Here is a 17,738-nt window from a genome sequence, read left to right as displayed (position 1 = left end):
ACTGAATAAGGCACTTTACTCTGTGAGCACTTCCACTGTAATGAATGAAACCAAATGTGGTAAGGTCCTTCTCACTGTGTGTAAGGGAATCAGAATCTGGCCCTAATAAATTAAACATCCCTGTGCATGCACTGCACCAGCTCGTGCCAGAATGAACACGTGAACACATCTGCCTGTGTTGGAATGCACCCTCAGACCATCCTTTCCATGTAGCTTTTTAAAAGTGAACTGGATGTTGTGGAAAGTTGCTGGCCTATCTGATCCCTGTAGGGATGGGTGGGTGGAAAGTTGCTGGACTGACAGTCCTGGTGACTGAAGCCATCTGTTTAGCTACAGAACAAGTGCAGGCAACAACAGTGAAAGCTTCCTCCACAGCATCCCATCCCAAGTCATTCAATGCTGATTCAGAGGGACCACTAGAGATGAGGGGCTAATTCAGTCTCCGTGGCTCATTTGGCCCTTAATATCTCCACAAAAGACTGCCAACAGGGGGTTCCAAACCAATGGCAGTTGTGGTGGCGTTTTTGTAAGAGATGTGAACGACTGCACACTGGGAACAGAACAAACTGGGAACTGACCGTTAAACTCACTTTGCATAGGCTGTGAAGAGCCATGAGGCTGTAGCAACTCTTGGCCACTACTGATTTTGGATGGATTGGTTTCAAAACAGACATTAAAATGATGATGATCCTTAGGAGCAACTCCAGCCTCAGGTGGAGAGTTAAACGGAGAGGGAGATTGCAGAGGGAAAGAGAATGAGAGAGACCTCATCAGTGAGGGATACAAAAATCAGTTTGATATCTGTGAAACTAGCCTTAAAGAAAATCAAGCTTGAGGAAGGTCACATGCCAAGGAACCTACTGGCCCCTCTCCACTGGTCATTGTGAGTTAAGCTGGGGTGAATACCCAATAGAGAACACAGCACAGTAAAAAAAAAAGAGTAGATTCAGGAAGGCAACAAACATTTAGCTGGGCAAGTTCCTCACGCAGCAACAATGAAGGGGGCACAGCAAGAGAGTCAAAAGTACGCAAGACGCACTCATTGCCTGCCTGTGAATGCTTGGCATAAAGAGCTTCTCTCACTGCCCAGAGTATGTAGCTGGGAGTCCATAATTAAAACATTTGTATCATTCCATATGTAGCAAAATAAAAATAATAAAATTAAGCTAATTGTAGTGGTTGGGAATAAATATGAAGAAAGGAACCAGCGTCACAGCACTGAGTGCTCTAAGGGCCAAGTAAAATAGGGCTACAAATCGCCTTAAGAGAGGGGACTTAAAGGAAGCAATCAGATTTGGTTTAGCAAGTGATGCAAGCGAACGCCTAGTCAAACAACACTGTGAAACCTTCTGTAGCTCAGGAGTGAAACCAGGTGCTCACTAGCTCAAGATTGTCATTCTGATCTACCATTTCCTTCTTTTGCTAGTCTGGGATGTTTAGGCAGCTGTAAGGGGCTATTAGTGTTTCTATTAGAACCTGGCTGATACTGGTCATATAAAGATCGTTAGTTTTCTTGTAGATGCTGAGGCACTTTGGGTAGAAATCTTGTAGATGCTGAGGCTTCCATAGAAATCAATGAGAGTTGGCCCTTACTGTTGATGGAAATTATGTACAGTGATCAAGTGGAAAAGTGATCCCATTGATGACAGAGTTGTGTGCAGTAAGGTACACTTGGTGTGGGAACCATTCTACTAGATCATTAAATCTATAGCCTTTAAATCACTGGATAGGCTTAAAATCATAACTATACTCTTCTTACACCTGTGACTTAGCTACCCCTGCCTAAGAGATTTTGCCCAAAGGAACTGAGTACTAAAGTACAAAATGTTCAAACCCTGGAATTTTCCCAGTATGTTCTTCATCACACACATTTCACAAAGGGTTCAGCTGGCCCATTCCCAGTTTTCCATTAAAAAAAACAAACAACAAATCCTTGTGTGTGATTGCAGGACTCGTGAAAGTGAGAAATTAATAACAGCCTCTGCCTAAAGCCAGGTATACTGGGCAGGAACTCTGTAAATTTCCTTCACTCAGCTCTGCCAGTGCAACCTACTCCTGACTTGCATCACCTCCTTGTTATTCTAGTCCTGACATTCTCATACAGCTTTGCCAATGCCCTTCAGCCCTGCCCCACAGTGCCTCCTGTTATGCCGGTCCTAGGCTCCCCACAGAGCTCTGCCAATGCCCCTTAATCCTGTCCTGCATCATACCTCATCTGAATTTTGCAAAATTGAGCACTTCTAGGACGAGCGGGGACTAGGGTGAAATCCAAACTGTTTTTTATTTGTGATTAAGGATGGGAGATACCGAGAACGGCTAGTTGAAAGTTTTCTGTCAAAACTTTTTTGGGATGGAAAATTGGGTTTTCAACTAAACACAAATTTTCCTGTAAAGTGTTTTCTTCCAAAAAATATTTTTTTGTCAGAAAAACAAAAACAGCAAATCTGAAAAATATCATAAAAAAGTCCAAACATTTTCTGACCAGCTCTAATAAAGAGTAAAAGTGCCCAATATCTGCCATGCCATAAAAGCAAATCCATTCAAAAAAGCACCACTTGTTATGCATGGTGGGGAGATATCTGCAAACAGACTGGTGAATTTGTCTATATTGCCTCAAGATTTTATCACAATAGTAAAACAAACTGAATTTAAGCAACAGTTCTACAATTGTTTCTTTCATCTCCCCAACTAGGTATGTGTCTATCTTATCCATCTAGTGTTGATCACAGTGACAATGTGTTGAAATTTCAGTTCAATCTCAGAAGTTAGGATTTTCCAATAAAAGAAAGCCATTAGTGCTTATGACAGGCCTCTTTGGTCCTGCCACTGTCTAAGATGTAATGGTCAGGATAGTTATTTATTTGGTAATTTATAAAATGTGCTTAATTACAAAAACACATGGCGTAGGTGCAATATTTGAAAGAGAAAAATACACACACACATCTTTATATATATAAAGAAGAAGAGCCTTTCCCTGAAAACAAAATAATTACCAATCTTACAATTAAGGCAAAAGTTGAGCAAAAAAATGGGCCTGGCACCATGCCATACATGTTAAAAGTCTCTAGAACCACCAGAGGAAATGAATTCCAAAGTCAAAGTCTCCAGTCCCCAATTTACGGCCAGCCAATCACAAGTGCAGTAAGAGTACATAAGGTGGGAAGGGAGTTTTCTTTCCCATAAAACTAGGGAAAGGAAAGTTCTGTGCAACAGAGTGGGTTCTACATATAAGCTCCAGAAAAGTTATCCCCACCTAGTATATTTTTAAACAGGCTTTGAAGCAGGACAAAATAGCGGAAAATAAATGGAGATTTACACAAGTAAAAGACTAAAATATTATAAAGCACTAAGAATTTGCAACCAAATGGCTTGGTGGATCAGCTGAACATTTTAACAACTAAAGGACTGTTCCACTTCTGAAGGGAGAGAGATTGTTTTAAAATGAAATTTTTATTGGTTTAGAGTAAGAAAAAACCTCCTGATGGTCTCATCCAAACTGCTGACATAATGACATCTCCAGTAATAAAAGAGACATTATTACCTTCATCGTGGTTCTGGTGTAATATGACCTCTGGCTGAGCATGGATAGAGTTCCCAGGGTGGAAGAAAGGTGAAAATAGCATGCGAGCTTTCCTTTGCTTCAGGATATGCTGAAGGAGTTCATACAGCACGTCACCTGAAAGACAAACAGGCAGCTAAAGGAAATGAAAAGTTACAGACTCTTGGAGAAGACTCATTTGGCCATTGGATGCATGAATTCTAAGCTCCTGGTGCCATTTTCAGATCCAAAAGTGCCTGCAAGAAGAACCCACATCTTTCTCACTCCTGAGTAAGACTCCTTCTTGGCAGTCCAAAAGTTGTGCATGTCACGCAGAGGCAACAGTAATGAAAAGTGGGGGGAGCAATATAAACCTCAGTCCAGTTGCACTTAATAGGCTGGTGGATAGATTTTGTACTTCCACATCACCTCCCATCTGAGGATCTCAAAGCACTTTACAAACATTAGTTTACTAAGAGGAGGTGTGAGACTTAATTATGTCCCAGTTTTGCAGATGGGCAAACAAGGGCATAGAATGTTTAAGTCATCCAGGCAAAGCTTATACAGCAGGTTCATGGTAGAATGACGATCAGCACCCAGATCTCCTGGCTCTGAGCCTTCTGCTTTAACCATTATTCAACACTTCCTCCCTTAAGTTTTACTGTATAATGAGGTTTTATGCTGGAGAAGATATACATTCCATTAAAAAAACATCACTGATGCTCCTCCACACCGTTTTGTGTGTTGTGGCAGTGATGTTCCTGTGTCATTATGACATTCTATGGAAATCTAATAGAATGTTGATAAATTCTCCCCACGGTAAATTTAGCAGGTCAGTCAGGCCCAGATCCGCAAAGGTAGCGAGGCACATAACTCCAATTGTCTTGTGGGTGTCAGCAGGAGCAGCGCCAGGGTTTTTGCCGCCCTAGGCAGCAGCGCTCCTCCTCTGAGAATTTGGCGGCGGGGGTCCTTCCACTCTGCATCTTCAGGGCACTTCGGCCGTGGGTCCCAGAGCGAGTGAAGGACCTGCTGCCGAATTTCCGCCGAAGACCCGGAGCAAAAGGACCCCCTGCCGCCGAATTTCCGCTGAGGGCGGCAAAATGCCGGCCCCCAAATCCTGCTGCCCTAGGCGACCGCCTAGGATCGCCTAGTGGAAGCGCTGGCCCTGGGTGTCAGTACAGACTCACACAAAGCTACCTCAGAGCTAGTGTTCATTTATTAGCAGTGCTTCAGGAGTCTTGTTCCCATTCCAACAGCACAGCATGGGAATAACTTCCAGCACTGCTAGAGTTTGCAGGTAACAATATGGTGGCCTCAAAGGAACACACATTGCAGTTGCCAGAAGACTGATTGTTTATGTGGTGATTTATTTATTGTGAGAATATTTCACCTTTCAGTGACCTCCCGCCTCCAACTGTACCTCCAACCAACAGTGGAGGTGCTTTTTGCCTTTTAAAGCTGGCGACAATGAAGCAGTTAAGTAGAAAGAGTTAACCAAAGCACAAAATGCAGGTGATTCTAAGTGCCCCAGAGTGTGTGTGATTAATCTTAATAATACCACATGCAGCCCTTTGCCTATCTCCTGCCCCCACATGCAGGAGTGAACAATATTCAACAATGGTACTTTGCCTGAAATATTAACTAATTTTCATAGGTCCTTTAACTGTCTTAATTAAAGTGGCATTTAGGAGACCTTGGATTTTCTATTACTGTTATTTTTCTTATTTCTGTAACACCTGTAAATCCATTTCATATTCAGCACTTGCCGCTGTAAACCTCCAAGGTTCTACCAGTCGGTCAAAGATACTAAACCTTTTTTGTTTATTTCCTAGCTATTTCAGCCTAAGTCATCCTCATTTCCATAGTCTGACTTTTTGCTCTATTTCTCTGTCTTGGCTGCCTTTACTATGTCAGGGGTGACTTTGGGGCACTTTTAAAAGAGTCTGTAATGCCTGAAAAATTAATTAAAAATGAAGCCTCGTATTTAATACATAATGAGAGACCAGAGAGGGATTTTACCACGTAATTTGTACTTTACAGAGCAAGATAGAGACACACACATAAATTGTGCCAGATCACTCCAGGAGAATACGGTGGTCATCCTTAAAAACTGCCCACTTTTGCCTTAGGCCAAGTCTACACACAGCTTTTAGACCAATATAAGGATTTCATGAGGGATGTGGTTTCCTACAAAACTGTACAAGCCCTTGTGTGGATATATTGGTTATATTGGCATAATGCTGTTTAACCTGGTATAGCTATTCCCATTAGAGAAGGGGAATAAGTTATACTGGTATAAGCACATTTATACTGCTATAACTGTATCTACACAATGGGTTATAATGGTATAACTGTTTTGGTTAAAAAAAATAATAATAATCACAACCCTCACTGAAATACCCCTGCCAGTATAGTTAAAGTGGTGCAACTTTTGAGTGTATGGAAGCCCTTAGCTAACTTAATAACATTAGGGCAGAAATGGCATTATTCATTTCCTTATACTTCAAATACAGGGATATCTGGGAAATACTTCAAATACGAGATGATGTTATTTAGTGAGCTATAGTCATCTAAAAGTTTTAAGGGCAACCTCTGTGCCTGGTATTGCTGTATGTGGCATAGATTTAGCAGGCCTGAATGGAATGTTTTCTCAAAAGTTTGTCAACAGCTACCATAAAAAAATTAGAATAAAATTTTAAATTGAGTTCACAGATTAGTAGTCAGTAAAATCATGCCTCACATTCAGCAAAGTATGAGCTCCATTCACAGTGAGGAAATGAAATCTAGAGCCAAGGAGTCTCCACCATGAATGCTCAGTCCCCAGCCCGCAGATGCTTAAATCCAGTTGACGTCAAGTGCAGTAACAGTACATGCAGGGACAAGAGAGGTGTCTCTCCTAGACAGCTGGTGCTGGGGATAAGGGAAGGCCAGTCACATGCAACATAGTGGGTGCTACATACAAAACACCAGAAAAGTTGTCCTGCCCAAGGTTATTTATTTATTTCTTAAGCAGTCAATGGGACTTAAGCACATATTCAAGTGCTTTGGTGAATCAGGGCCTATATGAAAAAGGATGGGCCAGATCCTGTAAGAGGATGCTAGTAGAGGGAGGTGCCTTCGGGGAGTCACAAGGTTAGTGTCTTTCAGAACTACTCCACATTTTGATTGGTTAGTGCAACACGATCTGTATTCCTGTGTCTTTACATTGGAAGTCTGATAGCAGCTATTTTCCAGGCACTCAGTTCAAGCTGTATGATCATTTCTGGTAGCTGATTGAATTACAAGCCTTTTTATTTAGCAGGGGTACCCTATATGGTCATAAAAAGAAAGCTAATAACTTTTATTTAGAACCATTCATTCAAATTTAGTTAAACAGCCCTGACACAGGAGAGGAAGGAGGTTCAGTGTGATTGTAATGCTGAAGGCGACAGACTGCAGGGAATATAAATACAGGCAGGTGACACACACATGTTTCTAAATCTTCTGTGTGAGTACATAACTAAATTATTTGGCAACAGGCGGATTGATTCACACACCTGCCTGTGCTTTGCCTGGGGCTGGACTCCAGCATGTGAGAGAATATGGGCAGAGTAATGGGAAGCCCACGGGAGCTGTAAAAGAGAGGAAAGGTCCCCAGGGATGAGTTTTGCTGAAGCTTTTAGCAGCACAATCAGCTGAGTCAACTGTGAGGCAGAATGCTAATGCAGGCTTCTTAAGAGGCTGGAGCAGTTGATTAACTCCCTTCTCTAGTTGGGTCTGTGAAATGATAAGCCTTTAAAGGACAGAGCTGGATGTTCTAAACTGCTGCCAGGCAGTCTCTCTCTGGGTTTTGCAGAGGGTTTTAACTAGAGATGGGCCAGGCACTCTCAGTTTGGATTGGGATCTAAACTCTCTCAAAGTTCAAGAGTGTTTGGATCTCTCTCTCCCTCACCCTTTCTTATTTTACTGGATGTTTCACTCTTCCCTGGCCTAGTCTGCATAGCTCTCCTTGTCTTTCCCTTCCCACCCCAACAACTATGGGTGTCTTTTCTTGTCTCTGCAACCCACCTTTCATGGCTCTCTTCCTCCCTCCCTTCCTTCCCAGACTCTGTCTCTGCTTCCGTCTCTTTCCTGTACCCTGTGTGGCTCCATCCTTCCTGGTGTAGATAAACCTCACCTGAATGAGGAGACCTGTATCGAAAGTCCTCTTTGGTCAGGAGCAGGAGTGCTTTGCCATTCATCTCAAAAGTGTTGCTGTCAATCGGCCTCAGAGAAAACTCCTTCTCTGCCCACTTGAGCCACTGGGCCACATCATCCCTGCTCCAGTAAACTGGCTGCAAGCCTGTGGGAGATAGAAACACTGTGGTCACGTTAAGAAACTGGAACAAAGGGTAAGCGATTCTGGGAAAGGACTAGTGCAGGGGTCGGCAACCTTTCAGAAGTGGTGTGCCGAGTCTTCATTTATTCACTCTGATTTAAGGTTTCGCGTGCCAGTAATACATTTTAACGTTTTTAGAAGGTCTCTTTCTATAAGTCTATATTATTGTATGTAAAGTAAATAAGGTTTTTACAATGTTTAAGAAGCTTCATTTAAAATTAAATTAAAATGCAGAGCCCCCCAGGCTGGTGGCCAGGACTCGGGCAGTGTGAGTGCCACTGAAAATCAGCTCGGTACGCGTGCCATAGGTTGCCTACCCCTGGACTAGTGAATCAGTAACTGCATTTGGATGCAAAGCCTGAGATTGGTCTGGGGCAGCAATACAAAGTTACATCCACGCCCCAACCCTGACTGTGAAGTGCTGCGTTCATCCGCATGTGTCTGCCTCTGAACAAGACACAAGACCACAGCTTTCAACTGGCTGGATAGAGATTGTGCTCATCTACATACAATTATGTTGGTTCGTGTGTGTGTGTGATTTTTAAGAATATAATTATACTAGAACAACCCCTAGTTTAGATACACTATAGTTTAGTCCCCTTCCTACATAGAAATAACCTGCACTGAAGAGCTCAAAAACTTGTCTCTTCCACCCACAGAAGTTGGTCCAATAAACAATATTACCTCACCCACCTTGTCTCTCTAATATCCTGGGACCAACATGGCTACAAAAACACTGCATACTATACTACTATAAGCACATTTGTACCGATATAACTGTTCCCTTACAAGCAGGGTTGTGTCACTTTAACTATACTGATATGGATAAAATGATACAACTTTTGTGTATAGACCAGGCTTAAGTTTGGTCTCAGTGCCTGATCTTACTACCAGTGAAGTCAAAGGGAATTTGGCCATTGATTTTATTGGACACAGGATGAGACCTGGGATGGGTGAGATTAAAATATCAGTCTTACATACAATTTTAAAATGGCTTCCTTCCCATGGAGAAAAAAGCAGCTTAATTTTCAGGCAGCTGCTTATACCTAGATAGATAGGCAGGCAGATTATCTCTTATCCATTGGGAGATAAAAGCTTCCTTTCCTTTTCCCCTTATGAGATGACTCATTGTTTGACTTGTTACAATGCGTTATGTAGAAAGGAAAGCTTCACACTGCGCATAGAAACATAAAATTTGCCATATCTGATCAGATCTTTGGTACATAGCCCCTGGCAGTGCTTAAAATCTTATGCTTCAGAGCAAGATGAACCACCCTTTTTTATATTGCACCTGGCTGATTGTATGCTGCTGCATATGGGAAGACGTTTCCTTCCTGACACACTATTCTATGAGACTGATTACCCCAATCTTTGCAAATATAACTACAAATCTCGTAGTTGGTTATTTTAAAAAAAATGATATGCAGCCCTTTTGCCAGGGTTAAAAAAAAAAGTCATGGGCAATGAATTCTGTTCTGCTGGTATGAAAGATTCAGATTCCCAAAGCAGCTAATCGGAAAGCCCCCCGCATCAAGTTACATACAGAACTGAATCTGAGTCAGGAGGGGAATTGAGAGCAAGCTTCTGGAGCTTCAGATGAGCACGTACTTGACTCCCGAAAGGAACGAGATACCGCTGATCTGAACAGCAGTTACTCAGCAGAAAGACACCATATCAAATCTGTCTTCATTTGTAATGTACTCCTTAGCATTGCATTATGAGCCACTTACAAAACAAAGAATCACATCTAATTGTCTCTGCAAGAGGACCTAAACTCTCTACCCCTCCTGCAATTTAGTCATTGGTTAGAGTGGGATCACTGAGGTGGGTGTTTTCTGTAGCTCCATCCTTAGGAGAAGGTCTATGCAAAGAGATGTGCACCATGGTTTAAAAAAATATTGAGACTCAGACTCATCTTCCTCTCTGGTAGAAGGAATTCCACAGCCTAAGGTCCTCCCAGTGGAAACAATCTGTTTCCAGACCCCAAGAGTTTAATCCTGAGGACAGCCAACTGCAGCACTCGTGTCAATTGCAGCTCTTGTGGTTGGATACGAAGGATGAGGTGGGGTATAATACAGCACAGATCTAGGACATTAAGGACTTTAAAAAAGAGGAGAAGGACCTTGAAACGCCCACTAGTGACTTTCTCTGCCTTCCACACAAATACAGATGGTAACAAACACCCCAAAGAATATCTCCCAAAGTTTAAAAACTATGTAATGTTTCTTTGCATTTCCCGTCGGCCTCTCACAGAGCAACCATTTCCTCATTTATTAAACACCTGTTTCTTTTTCCAACCAACACGCCTCCCCTCCTCTCCCTTCTTCATGCATAGATTAACAGATTGTAAACCCAGAAGGGACCCCAGTGACCATCTAATCTGACCTCCTGCACTTGCATCTCATCTTTGATTCACTGAGACAAAGTTGCTTGGATTGAATGACTCTTGTACTTGGACGTGGTGCTTTCTCAAAAATGCTTTCTACATACACAGCCATGTCATTAGTGAATGCTGCATTCCAAAATATTTCCTAGTTTAGTCCTCCAAGTTCCAGTCTTTAAATCCTCCTTTCCCCAAGAAAGGTTAAACTTGTATCCTCCTGCAGGAGGAGACCTGTTAGGTATGTGTCATAGAGGAACTAGACTGTACTCTCTAGAGCAGTGTTTTTCAATCTATTGTCCACAAACCCCTGGGGGTCTACAGACTGTGTCTAAGGGGTCCATGAAAGGTTGCCATTACCATAGGACTGTGGTTTTCCACCTGTGGTCCATGGACTGCTAAGGGTCCGCAGACTATGTCTAAGATTCCAAAGGGGTTCGCACTTCCATTTGAAAATGTTTAGGGGTCTGCAAATGAAAAAAGGTTGAAAACAACTGCTCTAGAGCATGGAATCTGGGTTTTATTGTAAGGGAAACACAAAGTGTGTCTATGGAGTTATATAATAAATTCTAATGATAAATAAACTCTGCTCCCCAACAATCTTTCTTTTTCAACAAAAATTAATTCAGGCTCGTGGAAGTAAGGGAGAGTCAGCAAGGCTAAGGCCAAGAACAGTAATGGCACAGGGTGTAGGGGTTTCCTATATGCAATTCTGTCAGTGCATCTCTCTTGAACTGCAATCCTGCTATTCTAGTCTTTGTGCCTCAACCACCAGCTCTACCTATGCACCTCAAACCTGGGCAATGACACTCCTTTCACTTCCAGTGCTGCCTTCTCCTAGTTCCCTACTGCAAAGCTCCTCAGGCCTGACATGGAACACTCCCCGCTGTTTAGTTCTGGACCCTCACTCAGCTCTGTTAATGCACCTCATTCCTGACCTGGAAGAGTTCTAAGCTTCTTCTGAACAGAGGCTTCCAGTCGTGCCAGTTAGTGTGGTGGTTTTGGTGTGTGGAAAATGAGAATATCAAGCTCATTTTAATTTGTGTATTATTCTCTCATTTGAACCAGTCTCTCCAGTGGTGATAGGCTTCTACATGTCTAAAGCCTACTTCAGAGATTATCTCTGGGTAGCTAATTGGTGCAATTTAATGTGAGTGTTTTCTGTTTGACCTGGTCTATACTATTAAGTATTACCATGTCTGAACACACTTGTGTTAGGTGAGTCAGTGATGAACACAGTTCACTGCTCTGGATAGACCAGAACAAACCACGTTCAGCATCATCTTGGCAACTGTTGTTTGGACACAGTAACATTTCGTAGCATATGCCTCTGTTCAGTCTACTCCTAGATCTGACACTGAATCACTTTGACTTTCTAATTCAACTTCCCCATTGGTAAAATGAGGTAATACTATTTACCTCCTACTGATGGGGGTGTTCTGAGAATTAGTGTCTCTCTGTAGTGTTTTGAGCATATAAAGTGCTATCAAAGACAACAAAACAGGTTAACCACTTCTCCTCCTTGATCTTCTCCTCTCTTCTCATCCCTCCCTCACTTTCCTGTGGAACGATTTGCTTCAAAGCACTCTGTTCACTGCATGACAGTTCCTTTGCAGTGCTGAATCAATTCACTCCAGAGAGGCTTTTTGTGGAGGCGCAAATACTGCAATGTGAGTAAGCGTGAGGCAGGCTAACGTCACTGAAAGAGCTGCTGACACCTCATGGAAAGCTCCATTCAGAAACAATGCTGCCCTGTAGAGCATCACATATTTTCTTTTCCTCTTTTTTTTTTCTTATTAAAACAGATCATTTCATGAAAAGAAAGGTATCAAAGGGAGGGCTGTGCAGCTCAAGGGGGTTTTAAGGCAGAGAGGAAACCTAACTATACAGACCTGCTGATACTTCATTAAAACATTTGTCATATATTCTCCGTAAAAGAAAATGAACTCTGCTTATGTTTTTGGATGCTGTGTTCTATATTTTTGCCATTTCTTTTCCCATTGATCTTTATTACCAGGGACACTATGCAAGAAAACAGACTCTTTCTATATCCCCCTTATCCTCTATTCTCAATAAAGGACGCTTACTGCATCATATTAAAGTAACAAAAAGCATTTACCAAACAAAACAGTGAGGATGATCAGACCTGTGCTACAACATGAGGGCTAAATTCTGCCTAATCCAATGACCACTGAAATCAGTTAATCATTGACCGTACTGGGCATTGGGCCAAGCCTTTTGGGCAGCATCTTTTTCCTTAAAAATTCCCAATTAAATTAGGGAGGTGGCAGTGGTGGCTAGGGCCCTGGCTTGGGACTCTGGAGACCTGGGTTCTAGTCCCAGCTCTGCTGTGAGACTTTGGGCTAGTCACTTCACTACTTTGTGCCTCAGTTTCTCCATCTGTATTAAAAAATAGGGATAATGATGCTGTCCTCTTTTGTAACGAGTTTTGAGATCCATGGTTAAAAGCGCTCTACAAGAGCTAGATATTGTTATTACTCCATGTGAATAAAGATGGCAGAGTCTGGCTCTGAGAGACTCACATTCTCTAGCTAGCCTGTCGTGTCAGCTCCTGAGTATTAGCTTTAATAGAATAAAATTATTTATAGTGCTTCTTTCAGTCTTGAAGCAGCATATGCATTAAACAGGGAGAAAAACATGCACTCGCCTTTCTGACACTGCAGGCTGGATCTTGGTATCTTAATAGATTATCTACTCCTGTTACTTATTCTTCACCTGAAGTCCTGCTTCTGACATTTGTTACATTAGCTGGGATAAAAATGATGAGGTTGATCCACTCTCATGCTCCAGGGCACAAACTGATAACCACCTGGATTTAAAATGCCATGCTTTCCAAGTTTCCTGTGAGGCAACTGCAGGTCCCTAAAGCCGTGTTTACTCTGGGCATTAAAAGAACTCTGAGCTGCATAGGCGCTCCACAATAATCCATATATTCATAGATTTTAAGGCCTAAAAGGACCATTATGATCATCTACTCTTCACTCCTGCATTATACAAGCCAAAGAATTTCATCCAGTAATTCTTGCATAAGACCATAACTTCTGGGTGAATGAGGAAACATTTTTATGAAAGATATCCAATCCCGACAATGGCAACACTAACGTTCAATATCTCCCTTTTCCCATAAGAGGAAAGGACATGTGTGGTTCATATATGTACTGTATGCAGTAAATCACGTATTTTAGAGGTACGTTACATATGAGTAGGATGTGTAGTATACAGTATGAAAGAGGCCTTTTCCACATTAGTTCCAATGTGAGTCAATAGATGAGGTCAGAAGTTCAATATATAAATCATACGCTACTTACACAGCATTCACAAGTACGTTACATATATTTTTGTTCCGTTTAGGCTGGGAGATTCCATCCTAATGCCTGACTGCCTTATAGGCAAAAAGAAGGGAGAGAGAGAAGGGGAAAAAAGAAAAGACTTCCCCTGTTCATTCATCCTTTCCAGAGAGCAGATGGAATTGTTTTTACTCCCACACTGCAAAGTACTTATCACAGCTGGGCAAACAGCAAAGGGACCAGCACATGCAAATCAGCAGCTTGGTTTTGTACACCCAGGGACTCAAGCATCATCACTCTGGCAGCGTCAGGCAGGGAAGCCCTGACTACAGAACAATACACAATTCACCAGTAGGAAAACTGCACTAGAAATGTTCACAAAAAGCAAACGTTTGCTAGCAATCGGTGTGCTCTAAACTGAAGTAGAGGCTGGCTTTGGGTGGTTAATAATCTGCAATGTGCTGTATTACTCACATCACATAGCACACTGCCCATGGCAGAGAGAGGTGTGTTTGATGCAGGTTGGGGCAAGAGAGTGGGTTTCTTTGCCCACCACTGTTAAGGTACTGTGGTCTGGAGGGGCGAACATAGGCTTAAGAGCCAGAAAGGGGTCTAGTTCAGGCTCTGCCACTGATTCAATGTGGGGTCATGGGAAGTCACTTCACCTTTCTGTCTCAGTTTCCTCATGCAAAGGGCTCTGATGAGGATTTATTAGTGCTCTGAATACAGTCATAAAGTATAAGGCCAGAAGGAGACTACCAGATTATTTAGTCTGACCTTCTGTACATCACAGGCCACCCGCACACTAAACCTAACAATCAACATTAGACCAAATTGTTCCCACCTGCAGGAGACTAGACTGTTCTGTGCCTCAGGCAGAGACTAGGAAGGACCGAGGTGTGCCAATGCCAGAGGCCGCTGCAATGAATGGCAGGGAAATGACTAAATGAGATATACCCAGTAACCAACACCCACATGCTGCAGAGGAAGGCATAAAACCAGGTCACTGCCAACCTGACCTGGAGGGAAATTCCTTCCCAGTCCATGTATGGCAATTGGTTAGACCCAGAGGCAGATTAGGGCATTGTGGAGCCCTTGGCCAGAGCAAGTGGGGCCCCCTCCCCGCCCCTTCTGCATGCAATCCCCTCCTGCCCCACCTCGGGGGCTCCTGCCGGGGAAATGGGGTCTGAGCACCAAGGCTTGCCCCCACTGCCCTTCCTGCCGGAGAGCAGAGTCAGGGCACGGGGGCTTCTCCCATTCCCCAGCAGGAGTGCCGGGCGAGCAGTGCGGGGCAAGCCCCTGTGCCCTGACCCTGCTCCCCGGCAGGAGTACTGGGCAGGCGGGCACAGCGGGTCGGAGTGTGGAGGGGTGCCCATTTTTCCGGGGGCTCCCAATTGCCTGGGGCCCCTGGGCACAGGCCCCTTGGCTCAGTGGCTAATCCGCCACTGGTTAGACCCTGACCATGTGGGCAAGAACAAGCCAACCAAGCACCTGAGAGAGAGAATGCTCGGTGCCACCTCAGAGCCCTGGCCCACTCTGCCCAGTATCCCATCTCCAGCCATGGTCATCCTGGAGGCTTCAGAGGACAGAGATCAAAAAATAAAATAAAATGCTATAAAAATGTTAAGTATGACTCTTGCTACCATTCCTTTACTACTACCCCTCTTTCTCTCCAGCTTACCAGTGTTCAGAGGAACGATGCAGGCCCAGGGCTTGGCTCTTGAACTAGAGAGCACAAACCACACGGAGCTGTTCCATGGAGATGACTGGGGAAATGTGTGCTAAGTAGCATCAAGCTAATTGTGTTGAAGGGGTTTTAAGTTGAATCACAAATTGAGCGCCAATGCGAGGAATTACTCCCTCCTGAGACTTGAACTGAACCCTCTCCATTCAAAACAACAGCTCTGCCATTCTTATTACGGATGCTTTCCCAGTAGATGTTAGCAGTGGCGGTCAGCAGGAGGAGGCCAGCAGGCATTTAAGACAGGGTGTTCCAGGGATGATAAAAGCAGGATGGTTAAGGATTCTTATCTTTGTGGGGAATTTCTCCTACTCCCAGTATTTGGGGGGTGAAGCAGGGTATGGTGACAGACACAGACAGATGGCTTTGTGGCATGCTCACTTACCTGGAAACAAGCATGCGGCACTGCAAGTGAGCTGGGACAGCTGGTGTGATGCAGCCCTGTAATGGGGACTTGCCTCCTTCCTGTTGGCCCATGTACTGTGGTAAGTGCCCCGGGGGACTAGAGGGCTGTGAATGGTGACTCCTAAACTTGCCTGTTCTTAACAAGTGTCACCTGGATTGTAACCATAACAGGGCCAGAGCTACTGCAGCTGGCAGGGATTGTCCCCTCCCCTAATGGAAAGCTGGTCCTGCAAGTGGGGGCCCAGAGACACCACCTATTAGGCAGGGGTAGCATGTCAATAAGTACCTCAGAAAAAGCCTCAGGCCAAAGTGTGCATAGGCCACCTTCAGCTCAGGCTGACTATGTCCCAAAAAGGATTAATTGGGGGGTGAGCATTGATTGGTGGAGGGGAAATTGACTGAGAGGTGTGTCTTGTGGGGGAGAGCAAATAGGATGGGGGAGGAACTTTACTGGGGGACTGGATGGGGAGTGGAGGAGTTCTAGGGTGGAGAGTGAGGAGACTAGCCCGCGTTACCCAAACAAGACTTGCACATCATAAAAAAAATGTTGTAAAACTGGCTTTAATTATAATGTCAAGATGTAGAAGTTCCCCACAGTCCTGGCAGAAATCTATCAGCTGTAGAATAACAGCAAAGGCCAACCACCTGAAATTCCAGAAGGGGCTCACAGACCTTTTGCAATGGGAGATGGGACTAAAGTAAAGAGCAGATGGCAACTGAATTCCTTTCACCACTGAACACAAGTACAGGGTATGCTTTGTGCACACAGTCTACTTGTGAGCCCCGTATGCACCATGCATACTGCATTTTTCTGTATAAGTGCTAGAGAAATTAATGAGAGGTAGAATTCTGCAGATCACACAGATAATACCAGCTTTAACATCTGCCCAAGGGCTTACTCTGCTCCCTATGAGAAGCTCTTTATTTCTCACTAAGAGTATTGACTGTGTGAAGACCCTGCAAACTCTAGACACCCTGGTCTATAGGGCTACCCTGTCATATAATAAAATAATAATAAATAGATCAAATTGTTTTTTCTAATGCAGCCTTTGGAGAGTCTGTGAGAAACGTATTGATTGGAAAATGCTCGAGTAGAATGATGAGGCTCTGAGCCCTGGTACAGGGAAATAAATCTTTCCAGCTCCCCACACCCATTGCCAAATGCAGCTTCCTGGAAGCAGCTATGGCCCTTTCTGGAACTGAAGTGAAAATCCCATGTTCCATCACCTCTCCTGACCTGCTGACATTACACATGGTTTGAATTTGCTGATCAAATGCACAAGCAGGACTCTAAATTAGCTTGCCAGCCTGAGATAGCTTACTGATTAATGAGAGCGGATGAAGTCACTAATAAAAAAAACCCTTGAAATGTGGTGAGGAAGAAGAAGGGAGGAGAGAGAGAGAGGCAGGCAGGCAGGCCGGTCAGTCGGTCAACCGCTCCAAAATTATACAAGGGAAAAGTTCCTTCTCCTTCCTTAGCTGAACTTTTCTTCACAGATGTAGATTAGCAGCTGAGGAAACCCACCTACAAAATTACTGCAGAACTGCATACCCCTCTTCTAAATAAAATATCAGAGTAATCGCCCCAGAATAATGCAAGCCAAATTGTAAAGTCCTCACTCAGGGCTGGATTCTGATATTATTATGACAGTGAGTGTAAAGCTGGAGTAACTTACTGTAGTCAATGGCGTTACATTGTTATAATTGACATCAGTATTTGACCCACAGTTTTTATTCCTTCTTCTAACATCATTGGGAGTTTGCCTAAATCAAGACTGAGTAAAGCCAGAGTAGAAAGTGCACCTGAGGACTTAACCCTGCAGTAGCAGTACTACTATTGTAAGCTGCATTTTGGATTGCAATTTTGGATCATTCTTGTAGAATACTACAGCACTCTGAGAAAGCATGGAAATCAATTAATTACAGCAATGATTTTATCTTCAGTTATCTTTATTTAACACTCACTAGGTGTTTGTGAAGATAGTCACACCCACCCACAGCGCATATTT

At 43.5% G+C, this 17,738-nt stretch overlaps 1 protein-coding gene and 1 long non-coding RNA gene across 4 annotated transcripts in view; one reads left to right on the top strand and one right to left on the bottom strand.

The window, feature by feature from the left end:
* ETV6 (ETS variant transcription factor 6) overlaps positions 1-17,738 on the bottom strand; it is a 164,933-nt gene that overhangs the window by 28,645 nt on the left and 118,550 nt on the right. For all 3 annotated transcript variants that reach the window (XM_034784310.1, XM_034784319.1, XM_034784329.1), the window contains 2 exons: positions 7,695-7,859; positions 3,542-3,676 (listed from right to left, as the gene is read on the bottom strand). In XM_034784310.1, the coding sequence (XP_034640201.1) occupies positions 3,542-3,676; positions 7,695-7,859 (300 nt within the window). The remainder of the gene's footprint in view (positions 1-3,541; positions 3,677-7,694; positions 7,860-17,738) is intronic.
* Positions 6,553-17,738, top strand: part of LOC117884167 — an 86,015-nt gene continuing 74,829 nt past the window's right edge. Inside the window, exon 1 of the long non-coding RNA XR_004647504.1 lies at positions 6,553-6,670. This is a non-coding gene — a long non-coding RNA (uncharacterized LOC117884167). The remainder of the gene's footprint in view (positions 6,671-17,738) is intronic.

Source organism: Trachemys scripta, chromosome 1 (genome assembly GCF_013100865.1).
Source record: "Trachemys scripta elegans isolate TJP31775 chromosome 1, CAS_Tse_1.0, whole genome shotgun sequence".
In the NCBI taxonomy this organism is placed as follows: Eukaryota; Metazoa; Chordata; order Testudines; family Emydidae; genus Trachemys; species Trachemys scripta.
This window is presented reverse-complemented; position numbering and strand designations above follow the sequence as displayed.